At 48.5% G+C, this 16,180-nt stretch overlaps 1 protein-coding gene across 2 annotated transcripts in view; it reads right to left on the bottom strand.

The window, feature by feature from the left end:
- The window catches only part of NEGR1 (neuronal growth regulator 1), a 297,810-nt gene extending 282,230 nt beyond the window's left edge, over positions 1-15,580 (bottom strand). For both annotated transcript variants that reach the window (XM_050900845.1, XM_050900844.1), the window contains exon 1: positions 15,411-15,580. In XM_050900845.1, coding sequence (XP_050756802.1) covers positions 15,411-15,580 — 170 coding nt within the window. The remainder of the gene's footprint in view (positions 1-15,410) is intronic.
- Positions 15,581-16,180: the final 600 nt, after the last annotated feature.

Raw genomic sequence — 16,180 nt, forward strand, 5'->3', positions numbered from 1 at the left:
GGTGGACCTTGAAGGTCCCTTCCAACCCAAACCATTCTATGATTCTATAAGAATTGGAGACAGTGCTTTATACAGAGGACGTGAAATATTTAATTGAGTACGTTTGAGTAATTATCCAGAAACAACTACAATGTTTGACCTGGCCCCAACCCTCCTGCCCGCCCAGGAGAAGTGCCGCTGGTGCAGAGCTGGCGGCGGGTCCCTGCGGCAGCTGGACCTGGTGCTGCCGGGTGGCTCCCGCCCGGAGCCGCTCCAGCCCCTCGCTCCATGTCCCCAGCCCGGCGGTTCTTTAACCTCAAAGTTAGCGGATAAAAAAAGAACAAACAGCCCCTCTCTATGAAAGACTGGGCGAGTGCTCGGTAAATGTCTTACTAGTAGATAAGTTTTCAGTTTTTTCTAATAAGCCATGTGTGTTTCCAAAATCCTGGAGGGTGATAGTCTTTTACAGGTTGGGACAGGACGCTAATCTTCTGATTTCTGGTTGAATTGTCAACTCAAGAGTTTACTTCATGGTCCCTCTTTCTCCAGAAACAGCCCTAAAGGACTGCCAGAGTTAACGGGGCATGGTGTAATTCAGCACACCAATATCTTCTGAAGAATTTTTCAGGATTATTTGGACAGCGTACGCTATGTTTCTCAAGCCATTATGTAAATTTACGCCCTAAAATGCCTTACAAAAAAATTTCCTGAAGAATTAAAGTAACCTGAACGGTGAAGGTTGGGATTTTCTTTGTGAAGAGGAATATAATGATAATTTCTGTAGCAGAGGTATGCAAGTTAGCTTTCACACGTTGTTATAGCACACTTAAAAGATTTTGAAGGTCACAGTGGCTTCCTACAATCCCTGCCCACAGCACCTAAAAACCTGTTTACACATCATAAAACAAGAACTGTGATATGAGAGACCCTTAAGACCTGAAAGAAAACTTCAGACTAATCAGTCTTTTTTTTTCACTGTTTATATTAGCATTTCAATGACATTTTAAATATTTAATTTTAGATTTACTTAATAACTGTCTTGAACAAGAATTATGAGAGAATTACCCTGCTGAAGTGGGAGTGTTATTAGAAGTTAGAAGTGGCCTGGTGAGTCTAATCATAAAAGGTGTGCCTTAAGTGCTGCAATACAATTTCACTTATATTGAGACGACCTAAAGTAGTAGCTAGACAGGGAAACACTTTAACACTTCCCTCTGTACAGCACATCTAAAAGTACAAGATTTTGCCAGTTTACTGATTTAATTCCTATGACAAATTCAAGATAATTATGACATAACACATCAAGATAAACTCATACATACTTTTAATGAATTAACCTATAATTTTGTAAATATTATACCACCATATTACATTTAGAAACAAAAATATTTAGCATGACTATTATACAAAGAAATGTTTTAATTATTGCATTATTATGTGCTATTTCATTCTGTAAGCAACACAATACCTGCAAAACTACTGCATTTTTAACTCCCACTGGTATGAGATTTTTCGTCACATCTATTAAAGTACATAACTAAGCTAACTCAATACTTCATAAGCATAGATCCTAAAATAAGTCAATTTAATAATGTAAGTCCTTTCTGAGACCTTCACATACAGTTGTGCTCATTTTTTAACTAATTTAGTTCATCTGAGCCAAATCTCTCATTAAAAACTGCTATATTATGATGGTTAGGAACAGAATAACTGAAATAATTGCTTTTAGACCTGATAGAGTTACCTATTTGAAATCATGCTTTCAATAAAGCTGGGTTCATTCATCTTGCAGAAAAGACCTCAGCCTTTCAGATTTTGTGACACAGTAGACAAACACAGAAGACAGCGCTTTTATTTATCTGTTTATTTTTGCCAAGATATCCATTCTTCTCGCTGCCTTTTGAAACTTATTATTGCCTCAGCTCAGGATATCAAATTATTTTGAGATTTCACTGAGACTTGCATTCAATCTCCTAAAGACTGTAAGCATTCAAAGTCTGGGACAACCTCACCTGTAATTTATTTCAAAATGTGTTGACAGTGTTCAACCTCTTTTAGGACCATTTCCCAATTTCCGTTATAATTAAGCTAAAAGTATTTTGTCAATCTAAAAATCTGGTAAAGCAAGTCTTCTTCTTCTACTCCTTAAGTTTACCTTCACTTATATGCAAGAAACCAAAAAAATCATTAGGAAATGCTTACGCAAGCATGATTTGAGGGACTGACACAAAGATGAGTCAACACCACTTCTAGAATTTAAAAAAAAAGCCAACAAACTCTTTGAAAGCTGCGTTACTTAAATGTTTATCTTTGGTTAAACTCCATGTTTTCCTCTCAGCATCAAAGCACCAGTCCCGCCACCAAGCACGGGGTACCAAAAGGCTGTTCCAGCTCTTGCGGCGGTCGTTGGGTGAACATCACATTGGGAGAACCCAATGCTTCCACACGCACCCTGTAGTCCAAACGGATCAGAGCCCTGCAGGCTGCCGTCCCCTCACGGTGGACAACCCAACAGCTCGGTGCGATCGCTGACTTCTGCCGTCTTCACTGCAGTTCTGGGTTTCCTGAAACTGGCAGAAAGGCTATATGGAAAATTATCCATCCTTTTACCCTTCCTCGGAAGTACCTGAACCTCTGCTGTTCTCCTTCATGTTCCCATGGGTCGTGGCATGGGAGTTATTCTCCTCCTCTTCCCTGCTGGCAAGAAGAAGTTCTTGACCTTTATTCAGCCAATTTGGAGAAAATTAGCAGTTCCACATCTCGCTGAGTCTTCAGTGCAGTATAGCCCGTTAATTTGGACTTCACAGTCTGCTTCACCTATACCTTTCTGAAGCCTCACCAGAGAACCTGTGAGCCCATTTCACAAGCCCAGTACCACTGAGGTAAAGGACACTGGCTGGGCCATGCATCGCGGACCCTGGAGATGCATCAAGGACACGTGGTCTCTCAGAGGAGTCTCAGTGTTGGCAGGTCTAGGGCTAGAAAAGCAGAAGAAGCAACTGCGGAGGCATTAACCATCCCAGTCTTCCACTGGGAAGGGGCTGAGGCAAGCACCGTGGTTCCAAAATGCAGTACACAGCTGTGACGACAATTCCCAGTCGTTACCGAGCACAGTACTGCTCTTAGCATAGACCTCACCCTCTGCACATGCACAGGCACCCTCCCCAGCTCTCACCGACCATGGGAGCTTCCGACCATCATGCTTTTCTATAACACGATTCAGAGAATCTGATCTGATATTAAATTACATCAGTAATAATATACAGTTTATTTTGAACCGTGTCACAAACATAAAATGTGTTTATTCCAATACTGCAGTGTACCACTTACCACAAGTATCGGCTGCCATATTTAACGTTTTCATTTTTCCATCATGCATTTACAGCTCTATTTTAAAATTAAGTGACACCACAATTTACTGAAAGCCAAGGTTATGTCTGGAGCTCCTGTGTCAAGTTGAACATTTCTAGTGGGCAGCATCACAGTCACAGAGAACAGGCAAACATAATGCGTTTAGTTACACCCTCCCCCATTAAACTTCTTTCTGATAATTATAACTGGTAAATCGGCGTTTCGGTGTGCTGCCCGGGGCAGCATTTTGTCGCCTGGGCACCGCCCTGCAGCAATGCCAGCCTTTGCTCCGCAAACGCCGGCGCTGGGCAGCCCCCCGGGGACGCTGCGCCCTGCGCCCGCCCAGCCACCCACGCTCCTGCCGCCGACACAAGCAGTGGTACGCGCCCGCCCTGGGCAGAGCCCGTCCGAGAGCTTCAAAAACAGCTCGCCTGTGCTGGTTTTGAAGGCTGCCACTCTCCCCTGGGCTCCCTGAAGGAGCGGCCCCAATTTCAGACCAGTACCTGCGCTGGGGACGGTGAAGCAGCAGGCCTGGCTGATTTGGAGCAATCACCCTGTGGGCTGGTGCACCCTTCCTGAGGGTCCTTCTGCTGCTAGCAGGTCTCTCACTTTGAAAGACGAGAGTAAACCTTCCTGAATTAAGACCAACCAAACAGTGCAGAGAACCAGCACGCGCTGCTTGTTCCGGTGCTCCTGATCCCGAGTGAATGAAGTGCTCTAACATGTTGTCTCTGCAAACTTCCACCGGTGTTATTAAAACCCAGAGCTAGTAGAATGGAAGTAAAACCTCTTCATAGGTATTCCAGCACTTAAGCTGGTAGCTTATTAAAACCTGCTAAAAAAATTACTGGAGTTTTCACACAAGGGTTGTACTGGACTACGTGCTCAGCTTTTAAATACACTTAGCCGTCCCAATGAACTTTATTCTTCCACATACACAGCCTACTGGCACACTGACCATTTTTTTTTTACAACAGGGTAGAAAGACAAGTGGAAGAGGAAGTTCTATGCAACCAGCATGGCCAAGCAGAAACAGAGGGGAAAAAAGGGGAAAAAATGGTTTAGAAAAATACTGCTTCATTTACTCCAGCAAATTTTTTGTTCCACAGCAGCACAAAGCAATTTATTCTGCAACACTTTCCTGTTTTCACATGGCATCTACCCGCACCATAACCCAGAGGCTGCTGGAGCTATCTATCGCTGCTAGGAGCATCGCTTTCCCACAGGCGGTGTGCAGCCACAACCAAACGCGAAGGAAGCACCTTTCCAGAGCGGGCACCGAAGGCACCACTGAGGAGGCATGCCAGTGCACCGGAGTAAGGAGTCTGTTCTATTTTAAATGTTCTTCTACAACTGCTACACGGAATTAACAGCTTTAATATAAAAAAAAAACCAAACCCCCAAAAAAACCCCCCAGCACTAAGTCTATAAAAAAATACATATATGTGCCTATATATATATTATTTTAGTCAGAAATTCAACTACCGTGCTGAAGAAAAAGTAATGATTTTCCTGTAAGTCAATAGCTACTAGGCAGGCGGGCGGGTGGGCGGATGGATGGATGGATGGATGGATGGATGGATGGATGGATGGAGTACCCTTGTTCACCATGTATCAGAAACGTAACAAAATAAATACACTGAACGACCAGCTTCCTACTGCCCTGGGCGCGCTCCCGGACACCCCGCAAGGGCCCCTCTGCACGGCGGGCCAGGGCAGGCCCTTCCGCAGGCGCCCAGCCCAGCCTCCCCGCGGAGCTGGGAGCTGCTGGCTGCTGGGGCGAGGCGGGAGGTAACCCCTATTTATTTTTGCATGATCACATACACCTTAACCACGCTAAATCAACCAGAACTTCGTTTGAAACTTCCCCTTCCCTTCTTCAATCGAGTCTCCTTGGAGAGAACTGTCCTCCGTGTCATTCTTGCTTAATTAAGAGGCTAAAGCTGTAGCCAGCAGCAAAGCTACCGTGCGCCTCTAGACCAGGGCTTTACAGATGCTCCCCTCTCCAACTAGTAAGAAATGGGAGAGTGGTTTCAAAGCCTTGTTTCCTTCTTTAACTGGTTGTTTATAACTCTTACCTGGTCCAGCTTCCCACCGGTTCCTATCGCTAACCTGCCTGCGAGCCTCTCGGCTCTCCACTGACGGCACGACTGTGCCACCGACGTCGGTAGCTCTGGAGCTCCTTATCGGGACCGTGCTCTAAAGAAACGTATCTCCTCCGTACCTAACGGCATCGAAAGCAAGCCTGAAGAGTTGTGCAGTGCAACACAACAAACCTGTCAGTCAGTCTTTTCCAAGGAAATGAAGGGCAAAGGTCTGCATCGTCCTCTCCGTACCCGGAATAAATTTAACAGGAGCATTCGCGTCAGGTGAAAACCAGGTGGTCAGAAAGGGAGGACTTCAGTCTCCGGTGCTGTTTTATGGTGGTGAATTATATTCAGTTTAAAAGCATTTTTTAACAGGAAGCCAGTGAAATATCAAAGGCATACCACTGTACCGTAAATTATGCATGCCTATGTTTTGTGGAGGGAATAAGGTTCCTGCCTACTTTTGACAGAACTGCATTATGTAAATTTAGCAGGCATATCACAGATGCTATACTAAACTGGACAGTTATCGTATTCCTGTACATTTACATCAGTATAGAAAAAAACCAGCATATATACATAAATATATAGAATTTCCTTCATTTACATTGACATTAGCATGAGAAAAACTACTGGAGATTTCTGCAAGAAGTATTGTATGCTAATGAGATTTTCTCCAAGACAAAGCTGTTACTGCTAACAGTTGGATACTCTCTTTGTTTTAATTATGCATGACTAATGATAGCTGTTTGGCTGTCTGACCACCAGATTGTCTGCCGTTGCCAAGGGAAAATCTTTTAAAATAGATTGACTGTTTTTCTCTTATAAAACAGAGCATGTTCTACTTCATCTTATATTTTTTTAACAGTTTTGCAGGTATAACAATCAAAACTTGAGTTGAACTCACTGGTGGGCCATTCTCGCGTGTAAGTCACCAGCAAACCTCCACAGGCGTTACAAGTAATACACCGCACCGAACCAGAGCTACAGCTAGAGCTACTGCAGACATCCACTGGCTCCATGTGCTGTTACATATACAGAAAGTACTACAGAAAGAGTACAGGGAAACACTGCTGCGACGGCTGAACATTTTATTGGGCCTATTTACATATCCACCTACATGCAAATGCAGGTGCACTAATGAATCCAGCCTGCTCTGGGGTCTCTGGCAGCTGTAAAGTTGGGAAAAAACCTGTGCATCCAGTCAGAGGAAGAAATACTTTTTCTGCCGAGTTGAAAAATATTGGAAAAAAGTAAAAAGAAGATAGCCTGAGAGTTTCTGACATGGTAGGGTAAAGGTGAGTGGGATTTGGTACGCCTGTGCAGAACAACCAGAGCACCGCGACCTCAGCCAGCGCCAAGAGCGAGGGTCTGCTCCGGCCGTACTCTGCCACGCTGCATACAGGGCGCGATGGCACGGCCGTACCGAGCAGCCGAGCGGTGCAGGGCGCGATGGCACGGCCATACCGAGCAGCCGAGCGGTGCAGGGTGCGATGGCATGCCCGTACCGAGCAGCCGAGCAATGCAGGGTGCGATGGCACGGCCGTACCGAGCAGCCAAGCGGTGTGGAGCGTGATGGCATGCCCATACCGAGCAGCCGAGCGGTGCAGGGTGCGATGGCACGGCCGTACCGAGCAGCTGAGCGGTGCAGGGCGCGATGGCACGGCCATACCAAGCAGCCGAGCAGAGCTGTTCAGCCCCTGCAAAGGGTCCCAATGGCCCCACTATGCGGTCTCGGCGGTGAGGGCTTGGGATGGCTGCACCACGCTAACAGCATGGTGGAGGCACAACTACCGGCAAAAGGCAGAGGAGGGACTGCCCGACGATTACAAACTTAAGTAAGCACGTCACTGAGTTAGCATGAACCTTGAACTGACGTCTGGGTTGAGTTGGGGGAAATCAAAATTTTGCAAATTTGAAGACTTCCTTCCTCTGCTTCCAAGTGGGACTTTTCTTTTCTGGCAAGTATGTGGATTTTGTACTGAGCACCTCTGCTCAAAGGCTGACAGAGCCGGAGCTGAAGAGGACTCTGAACCTCCTACCTCTGCCAACAGGCAGTGCCTTAGCAGAGGGGTATTTTACAAACATCTCTCCCCATGTTGCTCGTGCAGCATTCTCACAGGGAGACAAAGGTTTGTCTTTCAACCTTATCTTTGCGGATCATTTTGACTCGCAGATGAAGCAGGGTAAAGGAGCCGGCAGCTCTGGTACCAGCAGCCTGCGGATGGATACAATCAATTACCTGATTGATTAGTGCAGCGTTACCTCATCGCAGGCGAGTCCACTGCCGCCGCTGCCACCTGCAAAATCTCACTGAATTTATCCAGAGCTGTGGGCAGCTGGATTAACCTGCCCCTGCCTTCACTCAGCTGCTGGCTTGAACCCCTCCAGTTCTGAAAAAAAATCACGTTTATTCTCAGGCTGCGCGGCTCCTCGCCCGGCACCGGCGGCATCTGAAGGGGGCGGCTGCCGGCGGTGGCTCGCTCAGCAGCTAGAGCAGCGGGGAGGATGCTGTGCATCACCTATTTCGCTCTTCTCATTCCCTTCCCAGGAAGAGCGGCAGCCCCATTATGGAGGGGTGCGAGAGAGGATCCTCTGAAAGGATGGCCCGTGATATTACGGTACTGTGGTAGGCATGCAGGACCGGCAGCTGGCATGGGCCAAAGCCGTGCCAGGGAGAAGGAACAACGTGGGCAATAGCCCGCTGGTGCAAGAGTGCTGCCCGACCCTGCCCGGCCGAGCCAGGACATGCCAGTCTGCGTCTGGGACCTGCCTGCCTTCATCAGAGGAGTGCGAGCCCCGCCGTACCCATCCACCCCTGCAAGTCTCAAAAAGAGCTGAAATGTCTCCAGATTGATTCCTCGAGCCTGCCGCAGCACAGATTTTAGTTTCCAAGCACAGCGCTGGGTCAAATTTCTGCCAGGAGAGAGAGCGGTAAGCCAGTACTGCGTGTCGCTGATTGGCCTGTGAAACGAGTCAGCATGAACCCCCGAGACTTGTTTCCCTGGGATATCGGCTACAGTCAACTCTTATGCAAGATGACAAGAAGAAAGTAATTTAAGTCTCTGTTTTTTCCTCAACAGAACAGCCCTTTGGAACAAATTCTGTTTTTCATTCCTTACTGATTGCTTGTTTTGTTAGTTCCTCTGCATAACATCTGAAACATTCGCGATTGTTTAAAATGATAAATTATTTTAATTTACTCTGAATTTATTTATTATTACTGCACAGACAAGAGGCAAGCGCCATAATGTGCTTGTTTAATAATTGGCAGGGATTTGGAATGTGAAAGTCTTACCCAAACAACAGCTTCATTTTATGGGGGAGCGTGCACATATGTCTACACGTACCACCGTTACATTTCAGAGAGAGAGGAACAAAGCTTCACCTAGCCAAATGATTTATGATCCTGAACTGCACAAGAATACCGAAAGAGTATGGAAGTCAAGAAATGTACCTTTTAAAATCATAAAGAAAAGAAGAAAGTTTTTATATTTATTACGCCACCCGTCCCCCCCCATAGACGTAGCTGCATTTATACACGGGTGCACACAACTGTATCCAACACTGGCGTGTGGACACGCATCAGAGGGACCATAACGCTAGAATATAGACAGTATCTTAAAATTTAAATATGCTACATACACTTGATATTCTCCTGCTATTCATACTGCAAAACTTTCATTCCAAATGCCCAATTCTCAGTAATACGAATGACAACGGACGGAGAATGTTTGGCAGACGTGTTAGCGGCTTTCCATGACCACTGTCACTCCTTTGGCAAAGACTGTTGGCTATAAAGGGCAGCTCTTCTTGAAAGAGAAGGCAAAACTGGCAAGTACGTCCCAATCCCCAAAAGTCACTAGCCCCTCTCAGCAATTTAAATATGAATTAGGCACCTACATCCCCCTGAGGACCTGAACAGCTTCCGAGTCGAAGCCTGCTTGACCTTCAGCGTGACGCAGGCGCTCAAGCCACACAGGCACCTTCAGCGATTTCGACCAGAGCAGCTAGATGTTCCTCAGGACCGCTGATCTGGGAATCCATGGGATTTCATAGCTCGAGAAGTGTTGGCAAGGAACCCCCACAAAATAAAATCCATGATGATGACCATAATGCTGTAGTTTCATTCTTGAGCGCCTGGAGGCAGGGGAAGCAGAAGCAGGAACTGGAAATGGCCCCAGCAAGGTTTCCTTTGGCCAGGACTCCCCTGCGCCCATGGTAAGGCACTGACGTGCTTTACTGGGAAAGGGGCAGTCCAGTCTGCAAATCGGCATGTTTTGAAAGCCAGAGAAGCAGGAGACGTGGGTTTGGCTGCCGCTGCCAAACTTCACCTGCCAAAACAGAGTTCATCCCTATATCAGACTCTGATCTCAGAGTCTCTGGTCTCAGAGACCCTGCATTTGGTACCCCTAAAGTGACCTAGTTTAGAAAAATAATGTTAGGTGGCCATCTCTCCCCTGAACCATCGACGTTCATCAGAGGAGAGCCGCAGTGGAGAACAGGGAGCATCCCATTTTCCAATACGAGCAAAGAAGAAGACACGCAGCTGGGAAAGTCATTTTCAATAGGCAGTGAGAACTGCGATCTCTGCGAAGCTCGAGGGAGCCACAGCGAAGCACTGAGTCATCAGTGCTGCACAAGGAACAGCATTTCTCCGACACACTGCCTCGCATGCCTCCTGTGCCACCCCGGGGGTGTCACGGTCGAAAAGCTCGGTACCTCTCGGGGGAGGCAGAAGTCACGCTTGCTGCCTTCGGGGCTGAAGCAGCAGCTCTCCCAGACGAGGACACCGAGAGACACGGAGGATGCCAGGAGCTGCTCTTCTCGTTCCCCAGATGGCAACTTCTTCCACCAGCGGAAAAACTTAGGGAAAAGAAGCAGCTGAGTAACTCCAAAAGCAGCCACCGAAAGAGATGGATGGTGTTTCAGATCAGCTGTCTGCCATGTGCCCAAACCTTCTAATACCAGTGAAAACATACTCCTAGGCAGTGTCCATCTGCAGCTGCTTCGTGCAGCCCGTCCTGTGTTACCTGTTGGTTCATACGAAGAGTATGATGACTACCTCAAGTCTCCGAGGCAGCGGAGAGCGTGACTGCGCACGACATAGGCCTGAAATTCTCCAAGGTGGAAAGAGAAGCAGCCAGGCTACATGCAAAGAATTTCAAATTTAGAAAATAAACCAAAAAACCCCAAACCTACTGACCTATGACCAGAAAAAAAAAATCTTCTCCTACAATCACCCTTCTCAGATGACTGTTGGCTGCCCTAAACCTCAGACAAAATTCACAGGGGATAGCCAAAAGAGACTACTGTGGTCAAAAAGACATGGATGAAGTTCAATCTACCTGTTAACAAGGCTGGCCTAGAGCTGATCCCCGGTTTTCCCAGCCAGGTTTGGCAAGAACCGACATCTGCTCTGTAGTCACAACCGGACCCAGTTATCTGCTTCACAGCTTCCACCGCTCCTGCTCTTCACTGGCAGCCTTTGGGAACCTTGATCCAAAGGATCCCAGCTAGAGGTTACTCTTTGCAGTGAAAAATTCACATTATTTTACATATTGCAGAGCATATCTTTGATAAATTACTCTATAATCACATAGTGGTAAAAAAATCTTCTGCTTTTTTTAAAAACGTGTCAACTTCTAAAACTTAATTTACTGTGATCACACAATGTAAAAGTACTATCAGGTAAGCCAGCTTTTATTATCCATGAGCTTTAAGAAAAATAAAGTGCAGGATAAGAAACTTTGCTTGCTAGAGAAAGCCATTTTGATCATCTTCAGGTTTGTACATTGAGATACCTAAGGGGATTTTGTTTACAAATTGCCGACGAGGTATGTAGGGAATGCTAATAAGCTAGACTTGTTTTCTTGGATATATAAAGCCAAGAGGGCCACACACGCAAATCACCCGTAACCTAGACCAGCATCAGCACAGAAAGTCAGAGAGAAATTCCCTTTTATTTCATCCCGGAGGCAGAAAGGCCTCTGGCTGCCATCCCGGCGGCGAGCTCTCCGGCTGCCCTCCCGGCGTCACCCCGCGCACGGCCGGCAGGAAGGGGACGGAGCCGCCCCCGCCCCAGCGGAGCTGGCCTTCGTGCTCCCCCAGCATCCGACCCGCGAGCACCAGCACTGCTGACGGGGCGGTGAGGGAACAGAAACCGGTCACCCACGCCTGCGCCGAGCAAAACTGCTCTGCATTCGTCGCCTCTCTTGAAACGCTCCTGTTCCAAAATCGCCACCGCTGCTGTCAGGGTTACGGATGTGCTGCAAACCTACGGTGATCCCTCTCCTTAGGGGAGGTCTTGAGAAGGGTCACTAGAGAGATCCGGTTCTGAAAATACAGGCTGTTTCCTGTATTTCTAGCAGTTTACAATGTAGCAATTTGTTCTTTTAATAAAATAATGTTTATATAACCTGCTCTCTCCTTCCTTGTGCGTTCTCATTAAATCTTAACTGGTTGCCTGGGAAGAATACAGAAAAGCTGCAGGACAGAATTATACTCCTGAAAATAAGTGGCTTCCCAAAATTATTCTGCCGTACAAAACAACTGCATTACTGACATAATTTCTTACAACTTCAATAAACAGTGACACAAACAGTGTTGGGACTGCATGGACCAATCACCGACTGAAAACAAACAAAGGGTACCCGGTTTTAATTACCGAGACTACAGAAATAGCCCATCATCAGAAAGAACGCCTTGGCTAACAGGAGATTTTCTTTAAAAAATAATTGCTAAGATGCTTTCTGTACCAAAACAGGCGCCGAGTGACGTCCTGGCAAACCGCCTGTCCGGCCAGTCCACCTGGAGGTGCAAAGCGCGGGGTGCCATGCCCTTTGCCAGCGTCGGGGAGCGCTGGCCAGGGAGGCCGGGGGAGAACGCGAGCATCCCAGTGCTGCCCGGGCACTGGGGAAGCCTGGCCCAGCCCCGCCGTGGCCCGGGCGGCGAGGACGGGGAGCGCGCCCACCCCACGGTGTGCGGTGAGGGCGAGGGGTGACGGGGGGGGGGGGGGGGGGGGGGCCCGGCCGAGCAGGAGCACCGGGCAGGCAGCGATGCTCGCAGCTTTGCTTCTACAGCACTAGAAAAACGCTGCACGCGTTTTGATGCTGAATTGATTAATTACACTTTCATATGAATTAACTATTTTAAAATGAGGGAGTTGTACAACTTATTTTACTTCCTGTTAACACTTAGAGGCTTTTACTGGAAAACCTCAGCAGTTAAAGGAGGCTTTATGCCTCATCTTTAGTAAAGACAATGAAAACTTAATGTGAGAACTGAGACTGGAACTTGGCTCGCTCAGGCTGCCACCTTATTCACTGAAACAGGCTACCCGCTTTCTTCCCTAATATTTCAGCTCAAAACGAGACTCGCGCGTAAAAGTTCATCCTCAGTTCAACGCAGGTAACCCCACTTATTCACACTCCTTGCAGACCTCACGAGGCGGGCCGATGCGTAACGAAGCCGCACAGCTGAGTAAAAGCCCTGAGAAACAGCACCGCAGCCCCAGGAGCCGGCACAGGGGGTGCGCCCCGCAGCGCCCGCAACGCCCTCTCTTTCGGGGACGCCTCCGCCTAACCGTGCATCACAGAAATCACCCTGACCTTCTTGCAGCCAAGAAAACGCTGACTTAAAGCCATGGGAATTACTCCCATATTCTAGCATTAATCATTAAAAAGAAGAAAAAAAGGAACGCGAGATGCTTTAAGCACGCTGCTGTCGTTGTAACAAAAGTAAGGAGGTAACTTTTGAAGCCCTCGTTGCCGGAGAACAGACAAAATTGGCGAAGCCTGGCACTGAGAGGCGAATCAACACGTGCCGGCAGAAGGGAGCTGATGGCCATCTTGCCGTAAGAGGCTGAGAACTACAGGGCACAGCCAACTTCGGATGCTGCGACGTACAGTAACTGAGAAGAGCTACATTCAGACGGCTACAGAGCTGGAAGGAAAAAACTCCTTTTCTAATGCCCAAATTGTTTTATCCAGCTCACTGGAATTCGTATTTAAATAAATAGCCAGCTCCCAAGACTTAGGCTACTAATAGCAACTATTTTAATGTATATTGAAACATATTTATGTTACAAATATCCAGTGAGGAAAAATTCAGGAGGAGCAGTGATGATGTGCACTGAGAGACTCAAGATAAACAGCTCTACCTGTCTTCTGCGTACTCTTCCGAAAGTGTTTTCCCTTATAGCGACCCTGCGTTTCCCCTTTCAAGTTGCAATACCGGCTGAAAACAAAATAAACTCTGATTTGAAAGAAAGCCTACAAAAGGCACACGAAATGAAAGAAGTTAATCATAGAGCAAGAAGAACGAAAAAACCAGATGTATCGACGTTGTTTCACCATCTAATTGCTTTGTTCCAGAGTTCAGTAGCGATGTTAATGTTTCCTTTAGCAGCATCTCTTTTCAAAACAGATACTCTCCCTCCCCTGTGAGGCAAAAGTAATGTTTTAATCTTAAAGCTCTAATTTCATTTATGTAACCTATCCAGCTGCACAGAGACTGAGTTCCAAACACAATCTTAGGCCTAGAAAGCTGAATGTATTCCAGCTGAAACCCACCAGGAGGTAACCTTTAGAGTAATTCCACAATTTTTTAATACGGTAGTTCTAAACATATATTTGTTTACGTCCTAATAGCATTTAGTACTGGCTGAATGTCTGTCTTAACTGCCCGTGAACTCAGCAAGTTACCTTCTCTGCAACCTTTAAGTCTGAAACAGTACAAATAAAATAGACTTTTTTTTTTTTTTAATTTCCTTTGATTCTCCAATTCTGCAGACAGAAAGCACGAGGACTTTAGGACATCTCAAAATACAGACTGTAATTGAGGTATACATAAAAAATACTTGTCAGCTGCCCTACATAGACATCTACTGTATTTTCAGTAGCTACTACACCAGAAGCAGGCTGACTTGCTATAAAGCAGTTCCGAATTCCTACTGAAAATGCCTCATGCAGTATTTCACAGCAGATTGTAGGATCATTAAAAATGCATATGGCTAAAACACTTTGTAATCTGGAGACCTAAGTGAGTGACACCCCAACAAAAAATAATACAGCCAGATACTTCATAGCTTAAAACTACTGCCAATTAAATTGGAGATTTGTCACAAGCAAGGAGGTTCAACCCACTGCAATCATATTCCAGGTAACGAGAAAACGTATTTTTCTTGAACTATAGCAAGATCGTGACAAAAGTACAATGCATGAATAAAAAGTTAGAATCGGGGACAAAAAAATAATCAAATCAAGCCAGAGGATTAACGAACTCAAATCAGAAAGGATTCAAGTAGATTAAGTATGGTGTACGACCACTGGTAAACAAATTGTGCTCCGGTCAACCGGACTGAAGAGAAGATACTGTAAGCACGGGGAGCGCAAGGTTCATTAGGAGAATCAATAACAGAGCTATGGTAAACACGTAATCTAACGGCGCAAAGCGAGCTTTCCCCGTTAATCGCTGAGAAATATGAAAATGTAAAAAAAAGGAAAAAAGAAAAATAAAAACGGGAATACTTCTGACAGGGCGTGATGCCCAGCACGGCGTTACAGCCCAGCCATACCCGGACTGCGGAGCCCGAAACTGATGCCGAAAAGCCCAAACCGGCATCATTTCCCCCAGCAGCCCATTTTCCAAACTTCCATCAACGCAGCGTGCTTGACTAAAACAAGAGAGACTTCAAACCGGGGAACGCACTGCGGGGGACACCCCCCCCTCCCACCCCCCCCCACCCCCCCATTCCCCGCATCACACCTCCGGGGACCGGGAGAACGACTCAGCGACCGCTCCAGCTCCCGGGATGAAGGCAGCGGGTGCTGTCGGTGACAACTTCCACGCACCGCAGCCCCGAGAGCGGTCCGGGAGCCCCGACCGCTCTCGGGGCTGCTGCTGAGGCGGGGACCGGTCGGGCGGCTCCTCTCCGTGCACCCCTAAAACATCCCCCATGCGCCCCCCCCCCCCATCGCGATCGCCTCCTACCTAAGCACCGCCGTGTCCCCCTTCCTGACCACCAGATTGTCCACGGTCGCCCCGGGAAAGTCTCCACCCGGAGCGGCGAGTCGGCCGGGGGGAAGGAAACAGCAAAGGCCGAGGAAGACGATCGCCAACCACTGGTGGGAGCCCCCGGCCCTCCGCACCAGCGGCACCATCTCCGCGCCGCGCCGCGCCGCTCCGCGCTTCTCCTGGGCCCGGCGGCGGCCGCCGAGCGTTGCTCCCGGTAGCGGCGGCGGCGGCTGCCCCTGCCTGGTGCCCGCGATCGGTGGCCGTGAACGGAGCGTGGCTGCTCCCGGGCGGCCGCCGCAGCATCTAGCGAGGAGGGCAGCGCGCCCGCTCTGCGCGCCGCGGCGGCGGCTCGGCGGCGGGCGGCGGCGGGCGGGCGGGCGGGCGGCGGCGGGCGGCCCCCGCTGCCAGCCCGTTGCCACGCAGCCGTCGCCCTGGCAACCGTCCCGGCGGCGGAGGGATGCGCGCCGCCCTCCCCGCCGCTCCGCGGGGCCGGTCCCCGTCCTCCCCCCCCCAGTCCCCCCCCCTCCCCTCCCCAAGCCCGGGCTTCCCGCTCCGCCGTCCCCGCCCCTCGGCATCCCGGCTTGCAGACCCCCCCCCCCCCCCCTCCCGCTGCCTGCGGGGGGCGCAGGGCCGTCCGGCACCGGCAGACCCCCCCCCCCCCCCGCGGGCCTAGCATCGCCCGCTTGCGCAGCCTATGCGTGTGCCACCATCTCGTCGGCAATTGCTCCTCGGTACCGCTCTCTGCC

Source organism: Gymnogyps californianus, chromosome 8 (assembly GCF_018139145.2).
Source record: "Gymnogyps californianus isolate 813 chromosome 8, ASM1813914v2, whole genome shotgun sequence".
Taxonomy (NCBI): domain Eukaryota; kingdom Metazoa; phylum Chordata; class Aves; order Accipitriformes; family Cathartidae; genus Gymnogyps; species Gymnogyps californianus.